This window comes from Gymnogyps californianus, chromosome 20 (assembly GCF_018139145.2).
Source record: "Gymnogyps californianus isolate 813 chromosome 20, ASM1813914v2, whole genome shotgun sequence".
Taxonomy (NCBI): domain Eukaryota; kingdom Metazoa; phylum Chordata; class Aves; order Accipitriformes; family Cathartidae; genus Gymnogyps; species Gymnogyps californianus.
The window spans coordinates 3949011-3971430 of NC_059490.1; the positions used below are offsets into that span (position 1 = coordinate 3949011).

General features: G+C 40.3%; 1 protein-coding gene across 2 annotated transcripts in view; it reads left to right on the forward strand.

Moving 5' to 3' along the window:
* The window catches only part of ANKFY1 (ankyrin repeat and FYVE domain containing 1), a 79713-nt gene that overhangs the window by 12856 nt on the left and 44437 nt on the right, over positions 1–22420 (forward strand). The window contains exons 6-25 of one of the 2 annotated variants that reach the window (XR_007767546.1): positions 100–249; positions 1175–1340; positions 3497–3701; positions 4474–4542; positions 5286–5485; positions 5915–6012; positions 6413–6635; positions 7609–7707; positions 8991–9144; positions 10102–10270; positions 11482–11600; positions 11950–12106; positions 13082–13282; positions 14351–14527; positions 14960–15107; positions 15373–15463; positions 15798–15922; positions 16142–16288; positions 16793–16883; positions 17628–19511. Coding sequence is in view for 1 of the 2 variants with exons in the window: in XM_050908879.1 (XP_050764836.1) it covers positions 100–249; positions 1175–1340; positions 3497–3701; positions 4474–4542; positions 5286–5485; positions 5915–6012; positions 6413–6635; positions 7609–7707; positions 8991–9144; positions 10102–10270; positions 11482–11600; positions 11950–12106; positions 13082–13282; positions 14351–14527; positions 14960–15107; positions 15373–15463; positions 15798–15922; positions 16142–16288; positions 16793–16883; positions 17628–17760 (2922 nt within the window). In the remaining variant the exon portion in view is untranslated. Of the gene's footprint in view, positions 1–99; positions 250–1174; positions 1341–3496; positions 3702–4473; positions 4543–5285; positions 5486–5914; positions 6013–6412; positions 6636–7608; positions 7708–8990; positions 9145–10101; positions 10271–11481; positions 11601–11949; positions 12107–13081; positions 13283–14350; positions 14528–14959; positions 15108–15372; positions 15464–15797; positions 15923–16141; positions 16289–16792; positions 16884–17627; positions 21378–22420 lie in introns of those variants that run through there. The other variant, XM_050908879.1, reaches the window with a different exon arrangement.

Sequence of the window (22420 nt, forward strand, 5' to 3'; positions counted from 1 at the left end):
CTGAACTTGTTTTGTGAACTTCATAATTACATTGTGCAATGCCTTGTTTATAAATAAAACAGGAGTATTGTTTACCCTTTTCTTTTTCATTGCTTCTAGGATGACTTGCGTAAAGAAGACTTCAGTAGCATGAGTGCTCAGTTATTGTATAAAATGTTCAAGTCAAAGACAGAATATCCTTTGCATAAGGCTATTAAAGTTGAGAGAGAAGATGTAGTCTTTTTGTATCTTATTGAAATGGATTCACAGGTATAGTGAGACTGACTTGGTCTATCTTCTAGAATTTGGTGTTTCAAATAACTAGTTTCTAACTACCAGTCTGAACCTTGTTAGTGATTTTTTTGTCACTAATTCTTATTTGCATGTTTATCATTGCCATAGCTACTTCTCTGTACATAATGGAGTTCTAGTGGTAAAGGTTCCATAAAGACATAATTCAGAAGTGATTCATAACACTTCAAAAACATCTTGCATGCAACAGATTAATAAAATCCAATACCTGATATTGCTGTGCATATTTAAAGCTGAGTGGTATAATAGTCAACTTTGCTGCTTCATGGCAGTTCAGTAAGCATCATTTCTTTTGAACAGATGCTTTTCCTGTTCTATTGAGTGTTTGAAGTAACAGGTATTTGTTCTGTTCGGATGAACACTCTAAACAACTAGCAAATAGGTTGTTCCCCAACAAGGGGGAAGGAAGAATTATTCAAGTATTAATTATCAAGAATTATTCAATTAGTCCTTTAAGATGCCTCAAATCCTAATTGGAAGCTGGGACTGTAGCAGTACTTAGCACCCTTCGGTGCTAATCCAATTGGGATTTGAGGTATCTTAAAGGAATAATTGAATAATTCTTCCTAGTACTATGTTGAATATGCCTATATAGGCAGCATCTTCTAAGAGCGTACTAGTCTTGCTTCCTGTGAGTTAAACAAGGCTTGCAAGTAGAACTCGTGTTTTCTCATTGAACAGCCCTCTGGGTAGGCTTGCATGTGGTGATGCTAGTCTTCTGATTGTTTTCCTGTGTAAGATGCACTTACCTAAATGCAACGCTAGCATTTTGCATTAGAGCTGAAGGTCTAATGTTATGGTAGTTGGAACAGGCTGTTAAAATACTATGTAGGGCTGGTGAGCATACCTCTAACTATGTCAGTTGACTGAATTTGTGTTGTAGCTTCCTGGGAAGCTCAATGAATTGGATCACAATGGAGATCTTGCTTTGGATCTAGCCCTTGCCCAAAGGTTGGAGAGTATTGCAACTACACTGGTCAACTACAAGGCTGATGTGGATAGGGCAGACAAGAGAGGCTGGAGTCTATTACATAAAGCCATCCAAAGAGGTAAGTAAATAGGATATGAAGCCTTGTTAACTTGCAGTTGTTTCCGGTGTGGAATATATATTCCACAGTCTGTTCCTGTGTTGCTTTGTAGTTGACACTTCAGTTAGAAAATTGTAGTCAAGGATGAACTTTGTCCTATTTCTTTTTTTTTTAAACTTAGATCCCAAATAAGAGTTTGTTTGTTTTTGAAAGCTAGCCTGCTGGCTGGTGAATGAAACTTATACCACATGACATCCAGAAGCAATCTAGTAGGGTATTGTCTGCTAAGGGAAGAAATGTAGGGAGATACTGAGAATATTCTAACTTGACAACACAATGTCTTTCTGACAAATAGTTGAATCAAGCATGGCAGCCTAGTCATGAATAAAGATGAAGCCTTTTTCTAGACCTGGGTTGAATGCAGCATATGCTTCTTTGTGGTTATGGTTAACAGCAAGGGTGCTTGCTACTGGACAGAAGTTTTAGGGGAGGAAGAACTGACTGGAGGAAGATGAGGAGCAGGTGGAGGTGCTTCTATGCCAGTCTGAGTATCTTCAAAGCTCCTGTGAATAGTAACATAGTTATCAGAGTGGAGTCTGAGTACAACTACATGATTATCTTGAGCTCTTCTCCACCTTAGAGTGGAAAATGTATCTTATGAGAACTGGAGCGCAGTAGGACCTGGTTGCCATGGCCACAGTACTCGGAAGGCTTTGGAGCAGCAGCATCTTGGCCTATGGCCAGAGTCTGGTAAAAATCTGTAGTGAACGCCTCGTGCTGCTAGTTGCCTGCAATGGTATCTTTGGCAGCTCTGTCTGTTCCAGAAAGCCAAGCACAACAGGAACCTTACCTGTGACTGGACCTCATGGATATTGTAGTGCTACAAATTAAAAGCATAAGTTTATTTTTAACAGCAAGCTCTTTTGGACTCTTAGAAGTAGTTTAAGTTTTGTGAGCTCAAAATACAGCTCCCGACTTCTTCCTCTAATCTCCTACATATCTAAACAGGGTAATGCTGGTGTCTGATCCTGTGAATGAAACTTCAGCAGCAGGAGTAGGAGATCTTCTAGGCATAGGTCAGTGTTGTGATGGCTGCAGCCCTATAAAGCACTAGAAAGATTGCAGCAGGCTGGTCTTCATACTTAATACTAGCATTTGTCCCCTAGTTCTAATGTCTGCTTTCAGTCTAAGCTAGAGCTCTGAGAATGAATGCTTGCTTTTCAGTAACTAAAGCTTCAGTGAATTAATCACTGTTAACAATCACATGTTTTGGAAATGGAGCTAAAGTAAATTGTCTGAACTTGCCACATGATTCTTATTTCTTATGATCCCTGGAGAGTGGGGGGAATCTCAGATATGGAAATCAGAAAATGGGATTTTGGTTTTTGCTGGCAGAGATAATACAGCAATGTATATTGTTTAAACAGGCAAACAGTCGTCTTTGTTCTCCAGTCTTGCATTCAGGACAAGCAACTTGTGAATATGTCTATTCAAAGTAGTCTTTGGAGTAAGGGGAATTAGTATTATCCTGAAGTCATTCTCTGCATCTTGGTGTTTCAAGTCCAAGGTTTCATGTACTGAAGTGGGCCTAAGTTCTGACTTCTGAGAAGCCCTCAAGAGGCAGTTCTTGGGAATGCCATGCATGGTGGGTCCTAACTGTTGAAGCCCTTACCCTGTGTATAATGGGGCCTAAACTTTCAGGAGCAAAGGCTGTGTTATTGCTTGTTTATGTAGCAAGACTGAACAGATGATGACTAACTTCAACTGCACACCTTTGACTGATGTCCTGGAATAGTACCTTTTGTTCAAAAACTACTTGTATGTTTAGTCTCACGATTTGTCCAATTGTGCATTAAAGCAGCAAAGGATTTATCTTGATAGAGGAACTAGCAAACTCAGTATCACCATAACAAGTAAACTAGTGTGTGAACTTGAGTCGCATGTAACCTCTGGGCAAAACACTTTTTCCAAGGGGTGGCTATGAAATATTTTAGTCCTGACTTTGCAGTGAAGTGTTCTTGAAGTTACCTATTGCTAAGGCATTCTAAGAGCAGACACTTGTATTGGAATGATTGTACGGTAGGGAAATCATGTCTGTCCATTTTCTGGACTTGTATAAAGTATATAGGGTATATAAAGTACATATCCATAAATAACCTTGTTCTCTTTCACAAAAGGAGATAAATTTGCTGCAAATTTTCTCATTAAAAATGGTGCCCGTGTAAATGCTGCTACATTGGGAGACCAGGAGACTCCTCTGCACCTTGTGGCGTCATACAGCCCCAAGAAGCATTTGCCAGATGTCATGGCAGAGATGGCACAGATAGCAGAGTCCCTCTTGCAGGCAGGAGCCAATCCAAATATGCAAGACAACAAAGGAAGGTAAATACTGGGTGAAGTAAAGTCTGCTACCAGTTTAACAGATAATACTGTAGTGATTAGATGCAGCCTGCTAAGAACCTCCTAAGGTCTGCCAGGAAAGCACAGGTGATACTGGAAGCAGGAAAGGTGAATTCATTAATCCAGTTTGAGACCTGTGGATAGCACTCAAAGCAGAAAGCTGTGCAGGCTGAGTGGTACCCTGTCATGACCAATTAAACATAGCCCAGCTATAGAAAGCTGGGGTGAGTTGATTATGTTAGAACACATGGCACACAATTTGCCTTTATTGAATCACTGAACAGTAAAGCAAGCTAACTAAGATGATAAATAGTATTCCTGAAAGGTACTTCTCTTTGAAGCTGTCAGTGAAACTGAAATTATCTCAGAGCCAGTACCTGCAGCGTGTTTATCTGAAGTGTGGGGCCTGTAAACTGCTTTACAGGTCAGGTTGGGCTGGCAAACAAGTACATAAAATGATATAGAAGACTTAGAGTATATCAGCTACTGAATTCTGATAGGTCAAGCTCTTGTGCTTTTTCCTTGAAGGTTAGCTCTTACATTAGTGTCAAGAGTTGCTTACTACTAAATTAATTTGAATCATGTCCACTAAAAGGGTAGATTGCTCTTTCTTTCAAGATGTGCTCGTGCCCTTCTCCTGAAAGCAGAGACAAAAGTTAACCCCATAAATCTGTAGGGGCGTGTTGGTGACCGTGGCCAAAATCTTAAGTGTCTCACTTATTACTAATGTAACTGTACTTTGCTCCAATTACAGGACGCCATTACATGTGTCAATTGTGGTCAGGAATGAACCTGTGTTCAGTCAGCTTCTCCAGTGCAAACAGTAAGTCTCACTTAAATGTAAAATACACTGAGGTTACCTTGTACAGTGAAGATATGAAAACTGGTTTAACAACTCTTCTATGCCTTTTTGCCTTATAATAAGGCTAGCAATAGGCTTGGAATGCAAAAGTGTAAAGGCTTTGCATAACTTAAGATGCCAGAACAATGCCAGAAGCCAAGTAAGTTTTTGCTCTACTGTAAAAGAGGAAGCAAACTGCATCTCCATGTTTTTCAAAGAGGGCTAGGTGAAATAATGTAGCAATAACTTCATTTGTAGTGGACCTAAAAGGAGTAATAAGAATCTTAAAATGTCTGAATATGTGCTTGAGTTCAACCTGGGTTCTGCTTAAAGCTAATACAGGTGAATTCTTAGGGTGATGAAGCAGAATACTTCATTTGACTCAGTTTTTTTGTAGTTGAATTTGCAGTTCTTGTACACAGTTTACTCAAATACAAGAGGATTTGTCTCTGTTACACTTAGCGGGAGCCCAAATCTGCCAGGGCCACACCTCTCCTAGGAGCAATAAGCTTAAATTTAGTAGTCACTAAAAGGTGTCTTGCTTGTTTCAGAGTATTCACAAATTCTCTGAAGTAACTGGAGCTACAGTAGGCTTCTTGGCAAGCAAAAGTTGTCAGTGAGGTATTAGATAAACTAGTACAGCTGTTCAGACACTTGAAACTTAAGCTGCATTGGGGAACCACTTTTTAAGGTATAAATTGGGGAACGTTAACTCTTATTTTTAGACTAGACTTGGAGCTGAAGGATCATGAAGGAAGCACAGCTCTCTGGCTTGCAGTTCAGTATATCACTGTATCGTCTGATCAGTCTGTAAACCCTTTTGAGGATGCCCCTGTTGTAAATGGAACCTCATTTGATGAGAACAGTTTTGCAGCAAGGTTGATCCAACGAGGCAGCAATACAGATGCTCCAGACACAGTAACAGGTAAAACAGAGGTTTGTATTTCTGTGTAGGTGGAAGGCTTGTAAGTTAATTGCTTAATGCTAACTGCACTCTGAGGAGCTGAATGAAGTTTCAACAGCACTTGCTGCATAATAAATGGTAGGTGGTAGTAGCTTTACCCAGAGCTGGAGCACTGACAGTCCCAAGCTGAGCTTGGCTTGCAGGAAGTGACAGAAAATCTAGACTCCTTGCCAGGTCCCAATATCCTCTTTACAGTTTCAGAATGTGTAATTGCTAAATGGTAGTGCACATGACAGTCCAGTGTTGCAAGGGAACTACTAGTAGGTAGGATTTTCCTTGTTGGCTTCAAATTTTAATGTTGTAAGGTAGTGGGGAAGGTGCTAGCACACTTGTTAGTATCAAAGTGTGGTTGGAATAGCACTCTTAACAGTGTTCGTGGTTTTTCTTTAGGAAACTGCTTGCTTCAGAGGGCAGCTGGTGCAGGAAATGAGGCAGCTTCTCTCTTCCTAGCAACTCATGGAGCAAAAGTCAACCACCAAAACAAATGGGTAAAAGCAGAAACTTATAGACTGTAGTCTGAAAGTTTCCTTATTTCTCTTTAGAAATAAAATAGCAGATACCTCTCATTGCTAACCATAGCTTAAGGAAGTTGGAGCACCTGCTGAGCCTTTTGTGTGTTTTCAGATATTTACTAGTGATCAGACAACTGTTGCATTCTCATGGCACTGTTCTTGCAGCATCACCAGTTGTTAACATGCTTTTAACACTTTCCTCGGTGTCTGTTGTAATAAAGTCCTTAATATAGGCTAACTCAGGTAGTTCGAAAGTCCTAAGGAGCTTCAGCTACTAGGAGTTAAGCTCTTCCCACCAATTCTTGTGGGCATAGTAGTTTAAAAGCTACTTCTCTTCATGGCTCAAGCTGTTAACCTAGTACCCTGTTTATTAAAGGGAGAAACACCACTGCATACAGCCTGTAGACATGGCCTCGCAAACCTGACAGCAGAACTTCTGCAACAAGGAGCCAATCCAAACATCCAGACGGCAGAAGCAGTGCTTGGTCAGAAGGATGCATCTTCTCCAACAGCAGAGAATGTTTATCTGCAAACTCCCCTTCACATGGCTATTGCTTACAATCACCCAGATGTGGTGTCAGTCATCTTGGAACAAAAAGGTAGGGTTTTTTCTGGTTCAGGCTGTATTGATGCTGTAGTGAATCAGTGTGTCAAGATGGCATCTAAACTGTGTTTTGACAAACTACTAATGAAGTATGTCTTCCTGTAAACATTGTTTAAGTGGAGCAATTAATAAGACTGGCTAAACATAGTCTTAAACTCAAATCATCTGTTTGTTAAGACTAGAAAATTAATTTGGCCATGAATCTTTCTAAAATCTCCACTGTAGATGATGGACTTGAACACTTAGCCTGAGGTTGTATTCTAGCTGTACAACTAAGATCCCTTTTCTCTCCCTGTCAAAGCATTTGGTTCAGGTAAATGCTGGAATCAAATATGGATAAAAGCATTTTTCTGTGGTGAGACTTCTGCCTCCCTCAGCTCTTTTAGTAAGAAGATTTTGTACAGAGTGATGCTAGTATTATAGTTGAGTTAAGACTTGAGTACTGAAATGCTAGCAGATGACAGTTTATTAAATGCTACTAGTTCAGCTTCTCCTTTCTAGGAGCAGGAAGGGAGTTTGACAGCTGAAGCAAGGCCTGTTTTGTCTCCTACCATAAGTGGGATTTAGAAGGGAGTAGGTGAATTGGGGAGAATATCCTCCATCCCAGGGAGCTGAGAAGGAGGGATGCTGTCACCATCTTGCAGTACAGCCTCCACTCTTCATTCTCGGAGCTTTGTATGTGCCACTCTATTTGGAAGTGAAGGTAGAAAGGGGACAGGTTAAGCCTCTTAGCTAGAAAGTTGAATGTTTTTTAGTATAAGTATTAAGATTAGGCAGTAGTGGCGATTCTACCTGAATCCTAAGCAGTATCATGTCTGGGAAACTGAAGGTATCTTGCTCAGATCTTTCAAACTGACTGCTAAAGGAGCAGCCTACTTCAAAATGTGACATTGCTACGCCTGCAGCTTTCAATGTGCAACTGCAGGTCAAGTACAAGAATGCTCTAATTCCCTATGCATTTTTTGTAGCTAATGCTCTTCATGCTACCAACAACTTGCAAATTATTCCTGACTTTAGTCTAAAGGACTCGAGAGACCAGACTGTGCTGGGATTGGCTCTTTGGACAGGTATGTGCATTCAAAACAAGATGAGAATTTAAAAAGATATGGAAGCTATGATGTGGATAAGATATTTTTTTTTTTTTTTTTTTAAGACAAAACAGCAGGTGTGTGTTCATGTCCTGGCTTGTGCTGCTAGTGAGAAGCTGTGAAGGAGAGCTTTAGATGATTCTTCAGCTTCTAAAACTGAATGTTCACATCTGACTTGCTGATAGATTTCTAGCCCTACAGCTTCCCATGTTGACTAGCAGGTAGCCTAGAGCCTCTTGCCCACAACTGTACTTGGAGTTCTGTGGAATTGTTCCACTGTGAACTCCCTGGTAGTTTTCATATTGGATCACTGTATTGTCTGTTCATGGTTAACTCTGTTCTAGATGCTGGTTAATACAGTAATGCTGACCTTTACAAAGGGAAGGTGAGCTACTTTAAGTAGCTGTTAAGGGGAATGGAACTTGAAATACTGATTCAGAAGATGCTTTCTTGTCTGAAATGTGGAGGGGAATGGTTTGGGGAAAACTAGATATTTTTTGTTTGCAGCCAAGTGACATTTCAACAGTATCAGGACGTCATCAAAAGAAAGAGGTGGTGTAGTCACTACTGAATCAATTTAAGCATGGTCCTACTGAGCTGGGAGCAGCAACTGTATGGGGGATGACTACTCATACTCTGGACTTAAAAGATGAGGCAGAATGCTAGTGATGTTGCTCTGTACAGGAGTGCTAGATGTCATCCATATGTAACAAACATCTGTACTGTCCAGGCTTTTCACTTTCCTTTCCAATGAAAGTAAACTAAAATGTAGCTTTCTCTCTACCATTGCCCTTATCTGCTCCTGAGATAAAGGAGAAGGAACTAAGGTAAACATCTAATACAATAATGTTCAAGGGAATAGCTTATGAATACAATACCAAAGTTAATATGTTTGCTGCACAAAAGTCTAAAGTGATATGAAGGATTAGGCTAGGTATGGTTAAGGAGGACTCTGCTACATTTAGGTTGGCAGAACTAATGGGACAGCTCTGCTGTTTACCAGACCGCATCTTGTGCCTTTAAGCAAGACCAAAAGGATTCAGTAATCAATATTCAATAAGTCTGTAAATGAATATTCAAACTGGGTAGAGTCATGAGTTGGTTAGCTCATGTGTGTAAATGTTAATAGGCTCTAGCATTGATTCAGTGCATCTCTTACTGTAATTACTGAAAATTGAAAGTTTGAAGCTTTATTTATTAATCTTCAGTGTCTCTATTTTATAGAACTGAAGGTAAAATACTAATGAGCTTTAATTCTTTAGGCATGCACACCATAGCAGCTCAGCTGCTTGGATCTGGGGCGTCCATCAATGACACAATGTCAGACGGACAGACTCTACTACATATGGCAATACAGAGACAAGACAGTAAGAGTGCACTCTTCTTGCTGGAACATCAGGCAGATATAAATGTCAGGTAAGATCTTAACTGATAAAACACTCAACTGGATATGTATTTAGGAGCACGTAGTGATGACTGCCTTTACATGCTGGCTTGAAGGTGGTTTCAAATCATGATTTGCACATAGTTATGCATTTGGTGCTTTTTTTTTTATGGCACTAATTATGGCTGAGGGATTACGTATGTGAACTTGGACCTATATATAGCTCCACTGGTCAGTACCTCCTCTTGAGGCTGCAGAGGGAGGTGCCACTTAATTCTAGGTAGAACACAATCCTCTGTAACAGACTCTCAAGTCCTAGAGGCATGGTACTGAACTTCTGTAGTGTCATCTGTTTGCTGGCTTGTTGGAGCTGCATGTGTTCTACCATCTAAACTAACTAGATGTGGCTCCAGCAAGAAGATTCTGATAGAACTTGCCTCCTGAGTATCTCTTAGACAAGTTGATATTAGACTTAACAAAACATTTATCTGCTTACATGACTGACAGGCTGTCTTTGAAATTTGGCGAGCTATACCATAGTGAATGTCATGGTTGCCAACTGCCTAATACTGCTGTTCTAACTTCAATTTTTTTAATAGTTGGTATTTCTGACTGTTGCTTGAAGTGTTACCACAGTGCAGATAAAGCTGTTCACTTCTGTGGCAGTAGGCTTGCTCTGAAGGAACTCTGTTCAAATAGTGGCTGCACTTAAGGAAATGACAGTGTCTCTGGGCTAAGAACGCTAACATGCGTTTCAAGCTTAAAATCAATCACTTGCTACTACAGGGAGGAGGAGAAAGAAAGGTAAATTACATAGCTGTGATGAAAGAACTAATGTGGTGTGTTTGCTTGGCTGTAGAGATATGGTCTTACCACAGTAAAAATACACACATTAGGACATGTTTATTGGCAAAGCCAAGAATTTACTGTAACACGAGGCCTAACTTTATAATGCAGTAGTAACACACTTCGAACTGTACCTATTACAGAACACAGGATGGAGAGACTGCCTTACAGCTAGCTATAAAAAACCAGCTCCCTCTTGTGGTTGATGCTATTTGTACCAGAGGAGCAGACATGTCTGTGCCAGATGAGAAAGGAAATCCTCCTTTATGGCTTGCCTTAGAAAATAACCTGGAAGATATTGCATCAACTCTGGTAAGAGTGTCAGTTGCCTTAATTTAGTCTCACTTTTGTGCATCTTGCTAGCAGCAAAGGGCTCATCAGCAAAAACAAACTCCAATGCATGAAAAGAACAGAGTAGTCCTATACCACTATCTAACTTCTAGAGGTTTTTCTTCACCAGAAGTTCCTTTTTCTTGGGAAATCTTTTATGAACACTGTAGTCTGCATAGCCAAATATCTTGCAGCCACTGTAATAAAAGTATAGAATATGCTGTCTGGATTCCTGATCCTGGAAAGAGTAAGGATCTACTAAAAACATCAGTCTGTAGCATACCAGACTTGTGTAGTGATCAGCTTCCTGGATAAAACTGAACACTCATATGTATGCTTTAGAGTATGTGCTGGTTTTATTGCATCTTAAAGTTCCATCAAGAAGGCCTTCAAAGGCTTATGTTTACTTTTAAGACTATTTACTTTAAGGCATAGGTGATCCAGCAGGAGACTTCTTAGACACAAGTAACCTTCTTACATCTCCTTCATAAGGAAGTTACTTGAAAGCTTTGTCTCTGATATCCAGTTATTGTATTGTCTGCTAGAGACAACTGTTTAAAAGCTGTGCTGATGACCTGAGAAATACATCTTGTAACAGTACTTGACCATTTCTGCTGGTATTGGATAAGAATCTTTATGGAGTCAACACTGAAACTACTCATGTATAAACTTTGTAAATAGTTTGTCAAGTGGAGTGGAACAAGTCTTAAGTGCCACATTGCTGGAGTAGGTGGTTCTATAGTAGAAGAATACAAATAGTGGAAATACAGTTCCTGAAAAAACTCTCTCCGTTTAGCTGAATGGATAGGAAAGCAAGTAAATGGGCCAGACCTTCAAAGGCAATGTCTGCTAACGCCACTTGACTCGCTTTAGGTGCTTGTCATTGCTGAAAGTGAGGTAACTCTTAGCCAAACTGGCTTAAGACCTGTCTATTCAGACAATATGGGTGAATATCTGAATTGTTAGTAAACACTACCTAAGTATTACATAGTAGACCAATAAAATATTGGTCTAGAAGACATTAAAGTAGCTTCCTGAAATTGAATGACTGTCACAAGAATAGATAAGGCACCTCAGATTCTACCTCTAAGGGATAATGTTTCCGAAGCATTAGTCAAGGACTATATAAAGTAGTAGGAGCCTGCTGGAGACATAAAAAAACTTTCACTGCCTCATTGTGCTTCTCCTTCCAGGTTAGGCATGGCTGTGATTCAACCTGTTGGGGGTCAGGACCAAGTGGCTGCTTACAAACTCTTCTTCATAGAGCTATTGATGAAAACAGTGAACAAATAGCATGCTTTCTTATTCGCAGGTCAGACCCCCTTCTAAAATACAAACCCTCTAATGTGCATGTACATATTTTCCCGGCATAAATTTATCGAATGCTATTTTGAGCCAGTAACAGGTATGTGCTTCATCAGACTTTTGGTGGGTGCATGGCACTTACGGAAGTCTGACTAATCTTAAAGACACATTCTGTTATCTATATTAGCATCATGTTCTTGATGACAAGAGTCAAATTAATACCAGGAACTTGTGCTTTTGTAGAATGTGTCAGCAGTTGCTGGATCAGCTCTTGTAAACTTTTTTTCTGACCCTTGTTTGGAACAGTTTAAATCTGGATTAAATGTAATAAATGGACCGTATTGTGTTTATTTTAGTGGTTGTGATGTGAATAGTCCCAGAAAGCCAGGCCCGAACGGAGAAGGAGAAGAGGAAGCTCATGATGGACAGACACCCCTACACTTGGCAGCCTGCTGGGGACTAGAAGAGGTGATCCAGTGCCTTTTGGAGTTTGGTGCCAATGTCAATGCTCAGGTACGTAGAGAAATTGTGCACAATTTCTTTGAAGTTGATTCTTTGCCTCTAATGTAGTGAAAACAAACCGTCTTTTCAGCTGTGTATTTTGCTTGATAGGAAAAAGAACATCCTTCTGTTATGGCTGAGCCAATGTGATGACTGGCTGCACTTGCCTACTTTCTACTTTCTTGTCTTTCCCTTGTTACCAGATCTAGTGCTTATCTGCCTAAATGATGGGTTAATTCAGGAAGCCATACTGAAGGAAAATAATGATACAGAAAACTTCTTGCAGTGTTAATTTTCTGATGTAATGATTGGAATTCAACTCTTCTGTCCCTAGTGTGAATTAAAGGCAGGAGCAGGGCTGTATTCTGCTGCAATTAATCATTAGATCAACTATAGTGTAAAAATTCAGAGTACTCTACTTTGTTAGTATGTTTGGGAAGTGTTTTGTTACGCAGTACAGTGAGGTGAGTATGAGTTACACTTCATTTTTCGTTACACAGTAATCCTTAAACAGAAGCTTGCCAAACAGCAACAAAGGAAGTGAATGCATAACATTTCTAGGTCCTGATGCTATTGAAAGTGACATCAAACTGAATGACAGAACACATAATCACAAAGCAGCTATGGCTGTAAACTGCTGCTTGATACAGACAGGTAATTAAACACCGTATTTGAATTTGCTAGAAGTGACTTTGAATGCTCATCTCTGCCCCCAAAACGTCTGACTACATGGGAGATGTTACTCTGAGCTACTTAAATGGCTGTATAGCACGGGATTGAGGCCAACCTATTTGGAGAAACAAATACCAATTTGCTTTACTTACACTGTGGATTTGAGCTCCCACTGCAACTGTTTGGTGTCCCAGCCGAAGGCAGCTGGGTATGTCACAGAACTAAACTGACAGGTTTCCTCAACTCTTTGGAACTAGGAAAAGACTTGTGTATTACTGAATCCTTCACATAACAAACTTCCTGGTTTCCTTCTAGGATGCAGAAGGAAGAACTCCAATCCACGTTGCCATTAGCAACCAACATAATGTTATCATTCAGCTTATGATTTCACATCCAGATATTAAGCTAAATGTACGTGACAGGCAAGGAATGACTCCCTTTGCATGTGCTATGACGTATAAAAATAACAAAGCAGCTGAAGCAATTTTGAAGAGGGAACCAGGAGCTGCTGAACAGGTAATCTGGGAGTATTCAAAGCATACTGGTCGTCTTACTGCACTAGTTTGTGGTAACAGGTGTTCGACAAGCAAATTCTGCTTTAGCCTCTTGTGGCTTTACATGCAATGATGTTTGCCAGATGCCAGTTTTCTGTAGCAGGATTTATTGGGAAACTGTAGGTGTGTATACTATGTGTGAGTAAGAACATCAAGGGTTAGTGTCTCGTCAAACCTTATCTCATCTTGTCAGTACTGAATTGAGGAACAGGCATATGTGTATATAAGGAGAAAGTTCTAACTCTACTCTTGTCTTGTGCTGGACTAGTACGAAAATAATCTATTACCTAGCTCTCCTAAAGCTATCCAAAACAGAAACACTGACCTAAAATAACTGAATAATAGATGTTATGCTGCACTGCTGAAGTATAAAACCTCCAACTGTATCTTCAGGCTTCTGGTGTGACACTTCAGGCAGCTGTTCAGGAGTTTCTTCCTACCCTATGTAAGTTTAATTACTAGTAAAGTATTTGAGTGCTTAGTGAGCTCTTCTAATGTATCTAAAATGTGGTTACAAATACAGCCAGTTCTAAATACGCTTTAACATCAGCTTCAAGGCAAAGATGAACAACAGCCTGCACTTGGTATTAAGCCAAAAAATGAATACACTTTGCATCAGTGTGGCAGGACTGCATGCTGCTTCCTTCTCTGGTGTTAACTGCCACATTGACTCAAGTTTGTTTTATTTAACTGAGTCTATCATTAACTGCTGCTCAGTACTTACTACAACAGCTGTTAACCTCTTGTCTGTCATAACTCTCCAGTGTGTGGTCAAGAAATGAGAAGGTTATAAAGTAGTCTGAAGCAGACTAGAGTGAGCAGTTGCAGCTGGTAAGTTCTCAGTTCAGTTATTTGATAGTCACATCTATCAAATAAGTCTCTAATGTCAAGCAGTGAAAGGAACAAGGCTCTACAGTTCACCTCAAGTAGAGGGAGCAAGTATCTCTTAGTGAAAATATGTTCTACTACATAACAATTTGCTGTTCTACAGAAATAATGGATTTCATTTCACGTGCCCTTTCTGCCACAGGTTGATAATAAAGGTCGGAATTTCCTACATGTAGCTGTTCAGAACTCGGACATTGAGAGCGTGCTGTTCCTGATAAGCGTACAGGCTAATGTAAACTCTCGGGTCCAGGATGCCTCCAAACTAACACCTCTCCACCTGGCTGTACAAGCTGGCTCAGAGATCATTGTGCGTAATCTGGTATGTACTGGAGAGTCATTTTTCCTCTACTTAAAATGCACATTCTGCCTTGATGCACATCATCTGTAGGCTGGAGAAGTCAGCTGAAGGTGACACCACTTTTTCTGAAACAGAACTCAGCCTTGCATAAAGTTCCCTTAGCTTGTACTGTTAGCTGAGCTGCATCAGTGGCCTTCATATGAGCGTGTTTGATTTGCAGCAGTCACTAGGTAGTGTGGCTCACTTTAAAGGAGGAACCTTACCTTGCACTTTCTGCGGATTTGAACATGAACACAAGTTGCAACAGCTCAGTGATGATAGCATTTTATATATGCTGGAGGCCTAGAAGCATCTCTGTGCAGTGGAGTCTCGTGTGCTTCATTCACAGAAATAAACTGTTGGCAAATAGCCCTGAAAACATCTTTGAACATATTCTTTCTTGCATCTTGACAGCTGCTTGCAGGTGCCCAGGTGAATGAACTGACTAAGCATCGTCAGACTGCTCTTCACTTAGCAGCCCAGCAAGATTTGCCCACAATTTGCTCAGTCCTTCTGGAGAATGGAGTAGACTTTGCAGCTGTAGATGAAAATGGAAATAATGGTAAACTTCTAAAGTTATACAAGTAGATGTAAACACTTTAGTAGGTCTGCTAATGATATCTGCTAGTGGTACAGACAGCCTGCTGAATGGGCTCCCTCTTCAAAGGTGAAAAAGAATGAAAGTCCTAGAAATCAAAGCTGTTGGAAGGAGTTTTGGAGAGGGAAGGTGGGGGAAGTGGAAGGAGGGTGCTTAATTTTATCAGGCTGTAATTATTGCTGACATTAACTACTTCAGAATCTTGAAGCTTCTCTTTTTTATTTTTCAGCTCTTCATCTGGCAGTGATGCACGGCCGTCTAAACAATATCCGGGTCCTCCTCACAGAGTGCAATGTAGATGCAGAAGCCTTTAATATTAGGTAATTAGTATAGTCTTAACAGACTAAAAGAACCATAGTCTATTTTAAAATATGTGCTGGTATGACTAGATAAAAAACCCCAAAGATGTGGCTTGGATTGTAGTATTTCTACACTAATTTTACAGTGAAGTGTGCAGAGCATGCTGTGTCTAAATTGTGTGGAAATTATGTATACCAAGAAAAGGAAGTTGAAGTAGGCAGTTGCGTATGATGTACTGAGTTACTTAGGTGTAGCATTGTTTAAGTTTGAACGGAACTTGAAAACAAGGAGAGTTGGATGAGTAACTGTAGTAGCAAGCAGACTTTGATCAGGATAACAAACTCTTTTCTCCAGAGGCCAGTCACCAATGCATATTTTGGGACAATATGGGAAAGATAATGCAGCAGCCATCTGTGACCTCTTCTTGGAGTGTATGCCAGAATACCCTCTAGACAAACCTGACGCTGAAGGAAACACAGGTAGGTGAGATTCAACAGCTATTAAACTTGAAAGTCACTCAAATCATATTAATGGTATGTCAGTTTTAAAGCTGGAATAATTGGCAGTAGTATGTTAAATACAGTAAGATGCGAACATTACATGAAGACTTAAAAGAACTGAAGATCCTACTCTGGACTGAGCGTAACACAAGGCCTACCACTCTGTTAGCAGGGAAGTGTCTGGCTTTTATTTTTCAGTGCTCCTGTTGGCTTACATGAAGGGAAATGCTAACTTGTGTCGTGCAATAGTGAGAGCTGGGGCTCGTCTTGGAGTTAACAATAATCAAGGAGTCAATATCTTCAACTACCAAGTTGCTACAAAACAGCTTCTCTTTAGACTGCTGGGTAAGTACTACTTGCTACAGTTGGAAAGTGTGTTTTAGCTTATGCTTCTGAGATGCTTTGGTGGAGGAAGGAACTCTGGACATCTGACTTAAATGACAGTAATTCCAGAGGGGCTGCACTTCTGAATATTCTGCTACTTTAAATGGGGGGTAGAAAGACTAATTTTTCTCATGATTAACTGAAAAGTTGCACAGTGCAGACTTGTCAAACTTAAATATTACTTTTTCTGGAAGATAGACATGGAGACTCCTGGCTGTTGTCGTAGTCTAATGTAGCTTAAAACCTAGGTACTGCTTTTTAACTTGTGCTGTATAGTCGCTGTGGATAATGTGATGTTGATGAAAGCAACTATACATTGTCTACAAACAAGACTGCAGCTACTGCAAGAGGAGTTAAATCAACTATACTAGATGCAACTTAAAACTGGAAAAAGCCTCCTTAATGTTACAGCGTACTCAAGAGGTGTCTGAGCCCATTTTGCCTTTACATTTTTGCCTCTAACAGATATGCTGACAAAAGAACCTCCCTGGTGTGATGGCTCCAACTGCTATGAATGCACTGCCAAATTTGGAGTCACGACAAGAAAGCATCACTGGTAATATGACACATCTTGCTGTGCTTACAAGGAAACGGATTCCTCTTCCAAATGTAGCTAGGCTTGTTCCTTCTGGTGGTTCAGGAAATCTCCATGTTAACGTAGGTGTATGACCAGTAATCCAGCTGAAACATTCCTCCCTGTCCTAGATCAGTAACTTGTGGTCTGACTAAAATCATATCTTCAGCAGTTTGTGCACTTAATATTCTGATTTGTTGGACATGAAAAATCATGTCAAAGTTCCAGTAGTGAAACAGAGGATTTAATGCTCGCTTTCAGTAGCGGGGCTGACTTGCTCTGAAACAGGTGACAGATTTGGGCAGCCACTGCCAGCTTAGGTTACGGGTGGTGTTTGTAATGTGGAAACGACTGAAGATGCTGACATGAGTTGCTCTTGTGTAGACGTGAGTTGCCTTTTCCTAACTACTCTGAACTTCTACAAAATATGCTGGGTTAGATGGATGTTAAGCTAAGATTTTTCTTAGCCCAGTGTTCCAGAGAAACTACACATGCATCAGTTGGAGTAGTACTAGGTGACTGACTAGTATAGAAGCAGCATGTGGTTTTGGCATTAGTATTCAATTATTACATGAGAGATATCAGAAGATAGAAGAAAAATGTAGCATTTCAGTTGCTACTGTACCTTTTTAGTGATACTATCATTGATAAAGAATATCAGACAGTAAAACCCTGGTGTTCACTGTGAGTGAATTCACTTTTCTCCCACCCCTCTTCTATTAACAGCCGACACTGTGGACGCCTGCTCTGCCATAAGTGCTCAACAAAGGAGATTCCTATCATAAAATTTGATCTGAACAAGCCGGTTCGAGTTTGCAACATCTGCTTTGATGTCCTGACTCTGGGAGGAGTCTCCTAGTATGCTGTGGAAGTAAAGGGATTCCCAGTCAGTGCTCCTGACAGCAGCTCTGCTTACAAGCCCTCTGGATAGGGAAGAGGAGGCCTATACATGTCTTCTGCAATAGACTGAACTAATTAAGGACCCTGTTATGATATATTCTGGTATAAATGACTTTGTATGACTGTAAATGTATTGGGCTGTGATAGACTTCACTAGGAATTCAAGTGGATCGTTGAAACCAAGTGACAAAAGAATTTAGACCCTCTTCTAGTTGCAGTGGGGCATGGAAGCTAAAATTGTTAGGCTGATGTTTGAATCGACATAAAACAGGTCTGTCCTTGACATGGTGCTTTGCACTGAGCAACTCTATTAAGTCCTGTGGCTTTCAGGCTGCTTAGTAGAGATGGCATTAAGTTTCAGGGTAACCAGGTATCTTTCTTTGCTTTGTCTTAAAGATAAATGTTCCCTTTCTCTAGAGAAGACTTCTTGTGAAGCTAGACTGAACTGTTGCAACCACTGTTCGTTTCAAGAAACTCTTCAAAAACGGGGGTAGTTCTAAGCATAGCTCAAGAATTGTGGCCTTACAACAGAAAGCTTTACAACATCTGATGCAAAGCAGTCAGAATTGCAGATGCACAGCTTGATACCTCCTCAGTAAATGTCTCATTAGCTTTAGCATGTTCAAGGGAAGTGCAAGATTGTATGAGCAAGAGTATTTACTGGCTAAAACCTTTGTTGCACTTTCATATTTACGTTGCTATCCTTCCAATTCATGAAACCTGTATAAATGAGCATTAGTGCGCTCAAAGGCCTAAGCATATGCTAAATGGAGAAACACTAAAACTGGTTAAGTAGTCTAGCTAGCAATACAGCAATAAATGCTGAAGTGCATTATGAATCCCATGAGGGAGAGTAGCACTTTCCTTTGGTTTAAAGACCCTAGTTAACTGCTGCAGGAGAGTCAGTAACCCTAGCAGTGTAGAATGTGCTGCACCTCTAGACATTAAATTTGGGTCCATTTTCAGCAGGATTGCTGGTGAGTGGGAGTGTATTTGGAGGCTTCCTATTAACATTAAGCCTCTGGCCTTGAAGGAAGGATTCTGAACTGGCAGTGCGGTGCCAGGCATTTGGATTAAGCTGCAGTATTTTAATCTAGGCTGGTTGTGCTCTCTTAAACATGCTGAATCTGGAAAAATCCACCACCGTGTTGTCTAGGTAAACAGGAAAGTACTTTGCTGATAGACAAGGTTATGATTTGGTGGGCAAAGGCTTCAGTCAGAAAAAATGTGTACTTAAGCTACATGCCGTGTTAAGGCTGTTTTCATCCCAAGAGATGAACCTAGTTTAGACTCAACTCAGCATTCCTCATCTCTACTCCATGAGCATTTATTTAATGACTGTTATCTCCAGTGTACAGTATGGACAAGTTGGTGACACATTGCCCTGTTCAGAATAGTGACTTGTCAGTCTTAAAGAGTAAGATGAGATGATAAACCAGACTGCTGCTTTTATGGGAGACTTGCTTGAGGTTTTTCTCAAACTTGTACAAGAAAAGGATGGGAGAGGGTGTAATTGCTGACATTTGCACGATGAATTTCACATCAGGTGTCACTTGATCTGCACTTTGATCTTCCAATATGCATATATTATAACTGGAATCTCACCCTTGTAACACTAGAGAAGAATAATGGATAATAATATGAATTTGCCTCACTGTTTAATGTATGCTGCTGTCATGTTCCAACAGAATGCCCTGGGTAACACAACTGGTGTCTCTAACATGGTTACTAATACAAATGGTGCATGTCTGGCATAATATTCTAGGTGAATGAGGTGGAAAATAATGGTGGCTGAAGCGTTTAACTGCAAGCTGCAGTTTGGGTTTTTGAGTGAAATAGATGATGGAAAACATTGTACTTCTAGTCCATTGCTTTCTGATGTTTCAGAGTATCACTGGTTGCAAGTCTCTAGCAGTGAAAGATAACAATGATGGAGAGAAAGTGCATTTGGTGAAAGAAGTCTTGACTACAGTGTCAATGTGTTATCATGGGATACTTCCTTCTTGGGTTGGAGCTACAGTGCTGTGGAGTGCTAAGTGTGTGCTCAGAGTACTGAAAGATAGTGGTAGAAGAGTGTTCTTCCACGGCCACAGCCTATAGACTTCAGCTTAATTGGAAAACTGCACAATGTGGAATTGCTAAAGCATTTAAACATCACTTTTTCAGTGACTCCTCTGATGGAAGGGGCAAGGGAACAGGGAGCTCAGTTCTAACAGAATAAGCAACCTTTTAAATGATGAAAAACGTAGATCTTGTGAAAATTCAGCTTAACTGAATGGCAAGTTTAAGGCTGGCTAGTTGCTCTTTTTAAAAGTAAATATTAATTATAACTGCCTGAAACTCTGGGAAAGATCTGGGAAACCATATGGAATGCTCCTAGTTTGCTTTTTACAGCCAATACCGTACCAGCTTTCTTACTGAAGTCTGAAAGGAAAGTTAAGGTTACTGATAAACTAATGTACAGCCTGAAGTGTTCATTAAATTTAAAGCGACTAAATTCAGCAAATTTGATCATTTTAAAGTGCCTTTGATATAGTTTCCTTCCAGCCAACTCTAAATAGCTTTCTGCCAGAGTTAAAGGAGAAAAGCTCACAACTTGAACCAAAACCCAAGTTAGTTCTCTTCTAGTTCAACTAAAGAGGTTGACCCCACCAAACAACTGATGGGGCTCAGTCCTTTATGCACTCTGCCTAGTATCCGTCTGAACTCTCAGACCTCTGAGATTCTTTGGGAGTTTTGCTGGCAACGCTCCACTGCAGGGTACAAATGTGAATGGAGGCACTTGGTGATGTAGTAGTGGTCAACACATTTCTAACTCCGTAAACAACTGCTCTTCCTTTTTGTAGCATACTACAGTTGTGACCAAAACCCCCACCCTCTTACCCCTGCTGTCTTTAAGTGGTATGTATTAACTTGAGACTCAAGTCTGCCAAGCATTGAACAAAAGGGTAAATGGAAAACAAAACTTCTGTCCCTGGGAAGCGATGCTGTCAGACCAGGCTTCAGGCACTTCAGCGGGGCTGCATGGGAAGTCTGTGGTGGTTCCTACTGTAGCTTTTTGTTCTGAGACTGGATTCCTTTTGATTGCAGTCATCCAGCACTCTTATACAAGCACAAAATGTGGTCTGGCTGAAGTTTTGTGTATCTGAAAAAGGTGTAGTCACTGTTTCACACCACTAAGTGGAGCGAGAATGTTAGTGTTGAAGGTACTAAGAGCGTAGCAAGTTGCTGGCTGAAAGCTGACAGATGCCTTAATGACTTCCTGTGCTGGAGATCAATGGCTTGTACAACTTCTCATGTACTGCTTATAAATTAACATGTAACAGTATGGGAGGCCAAGGCTGCATTTTTTTTGTAGATCAAATGTTAATAGGCAAGCCCTCTTTCCTGTAACCAGCAGAGTTGGGTACTGCAGCAAACTCATCTCTAGAAAAATCGAAGCTTGTATGAGTGACAAAAATAACTCTGACCCTTCTAATACCCTCTGTGAAATAGAAAAGGAAGTCTTAGAACAATGGCATTTTATCTGCAATGTTTGTCTGGAGTCATTGTAAAAATGTATTTTTCCAATATGCATTACTTTGTTGTGTAATTATTCTACTTGTAATAAAATGCATAACTAGATAATGCATCCTGAGGTGGAAACCTTGTTAAAGTATCTTCTCCTGTAGAGATGGCTGCCCCTGTGCCAGCTGTCCTTTACAAGCCACAAGGAAAACTAGGGATATAGCATTCAATTGGGCATGACAACTTTATTCTTTGTTCTGAAATTATTCCAGGTGTTCATTTTAATGTTGTGGAACTGCTAGAACTGTTCTTTTGGCTGACAAGGTCTGGTGTTCTAGTTTATGCCATATAGTCATCTTGAATGCCTTATACTAGACTTACCTATAATCATCCTTATGAAACAATCCTAACTTCCTACAGGCCAGAGCTGGTTCATGGAGTAAATCAGTTCTCAGCTCACATCCATTTAAATGGACAAGGTGAGCTGACTCAAAGTAACATACTATTAGTGCATTCAGTTGTACACTGGTGGACAGTTTAGCCTCCTGGAAGAGCATATAACTGCTCCAGCTTTACTTCAGGAAAAGGAAAGCTTCAGCACAGTAGCAAAACCAACCAAAACATCTTGGTGAGGTTGTGATGCATTAGTCTTTTATTAATAAAACTTAAAGCTCACCATTCATCTGTACTTTTTATTAGAGCGCTGTCTATGTTGACTTGACCTCTGTGTAACTATCACTATTTTATTCCTGCCCTTTTCTACCATGAGAGAATCTAGCTGAGCTTTTGAATTAGAGCAGAAACAAGATAACTGTGGAGCAGTTCTCCTTGTTTGCTTTAATAGATGACTTATTCCTAGTGCAAGACAAACTCCCCCCCTCCCTTCCAGTGTTTCCAAACACTAAACTGAGGAATAAGCTGTGAATTGGTTTTCAACCAACTTTAACTTAAAGCAAAACCACCCCATCTTGCCTTCCTGCAGCAGCTTATTTGATTTTTGTGTAGCTCTTAAGATGAAAACCATCCCCTCAGCATTTCAGCACTATTTGCATAATGCTCCAGCATTACAGCAAGATGAAACTTGCTTAGAAGTTACATAGCTGATACATCTT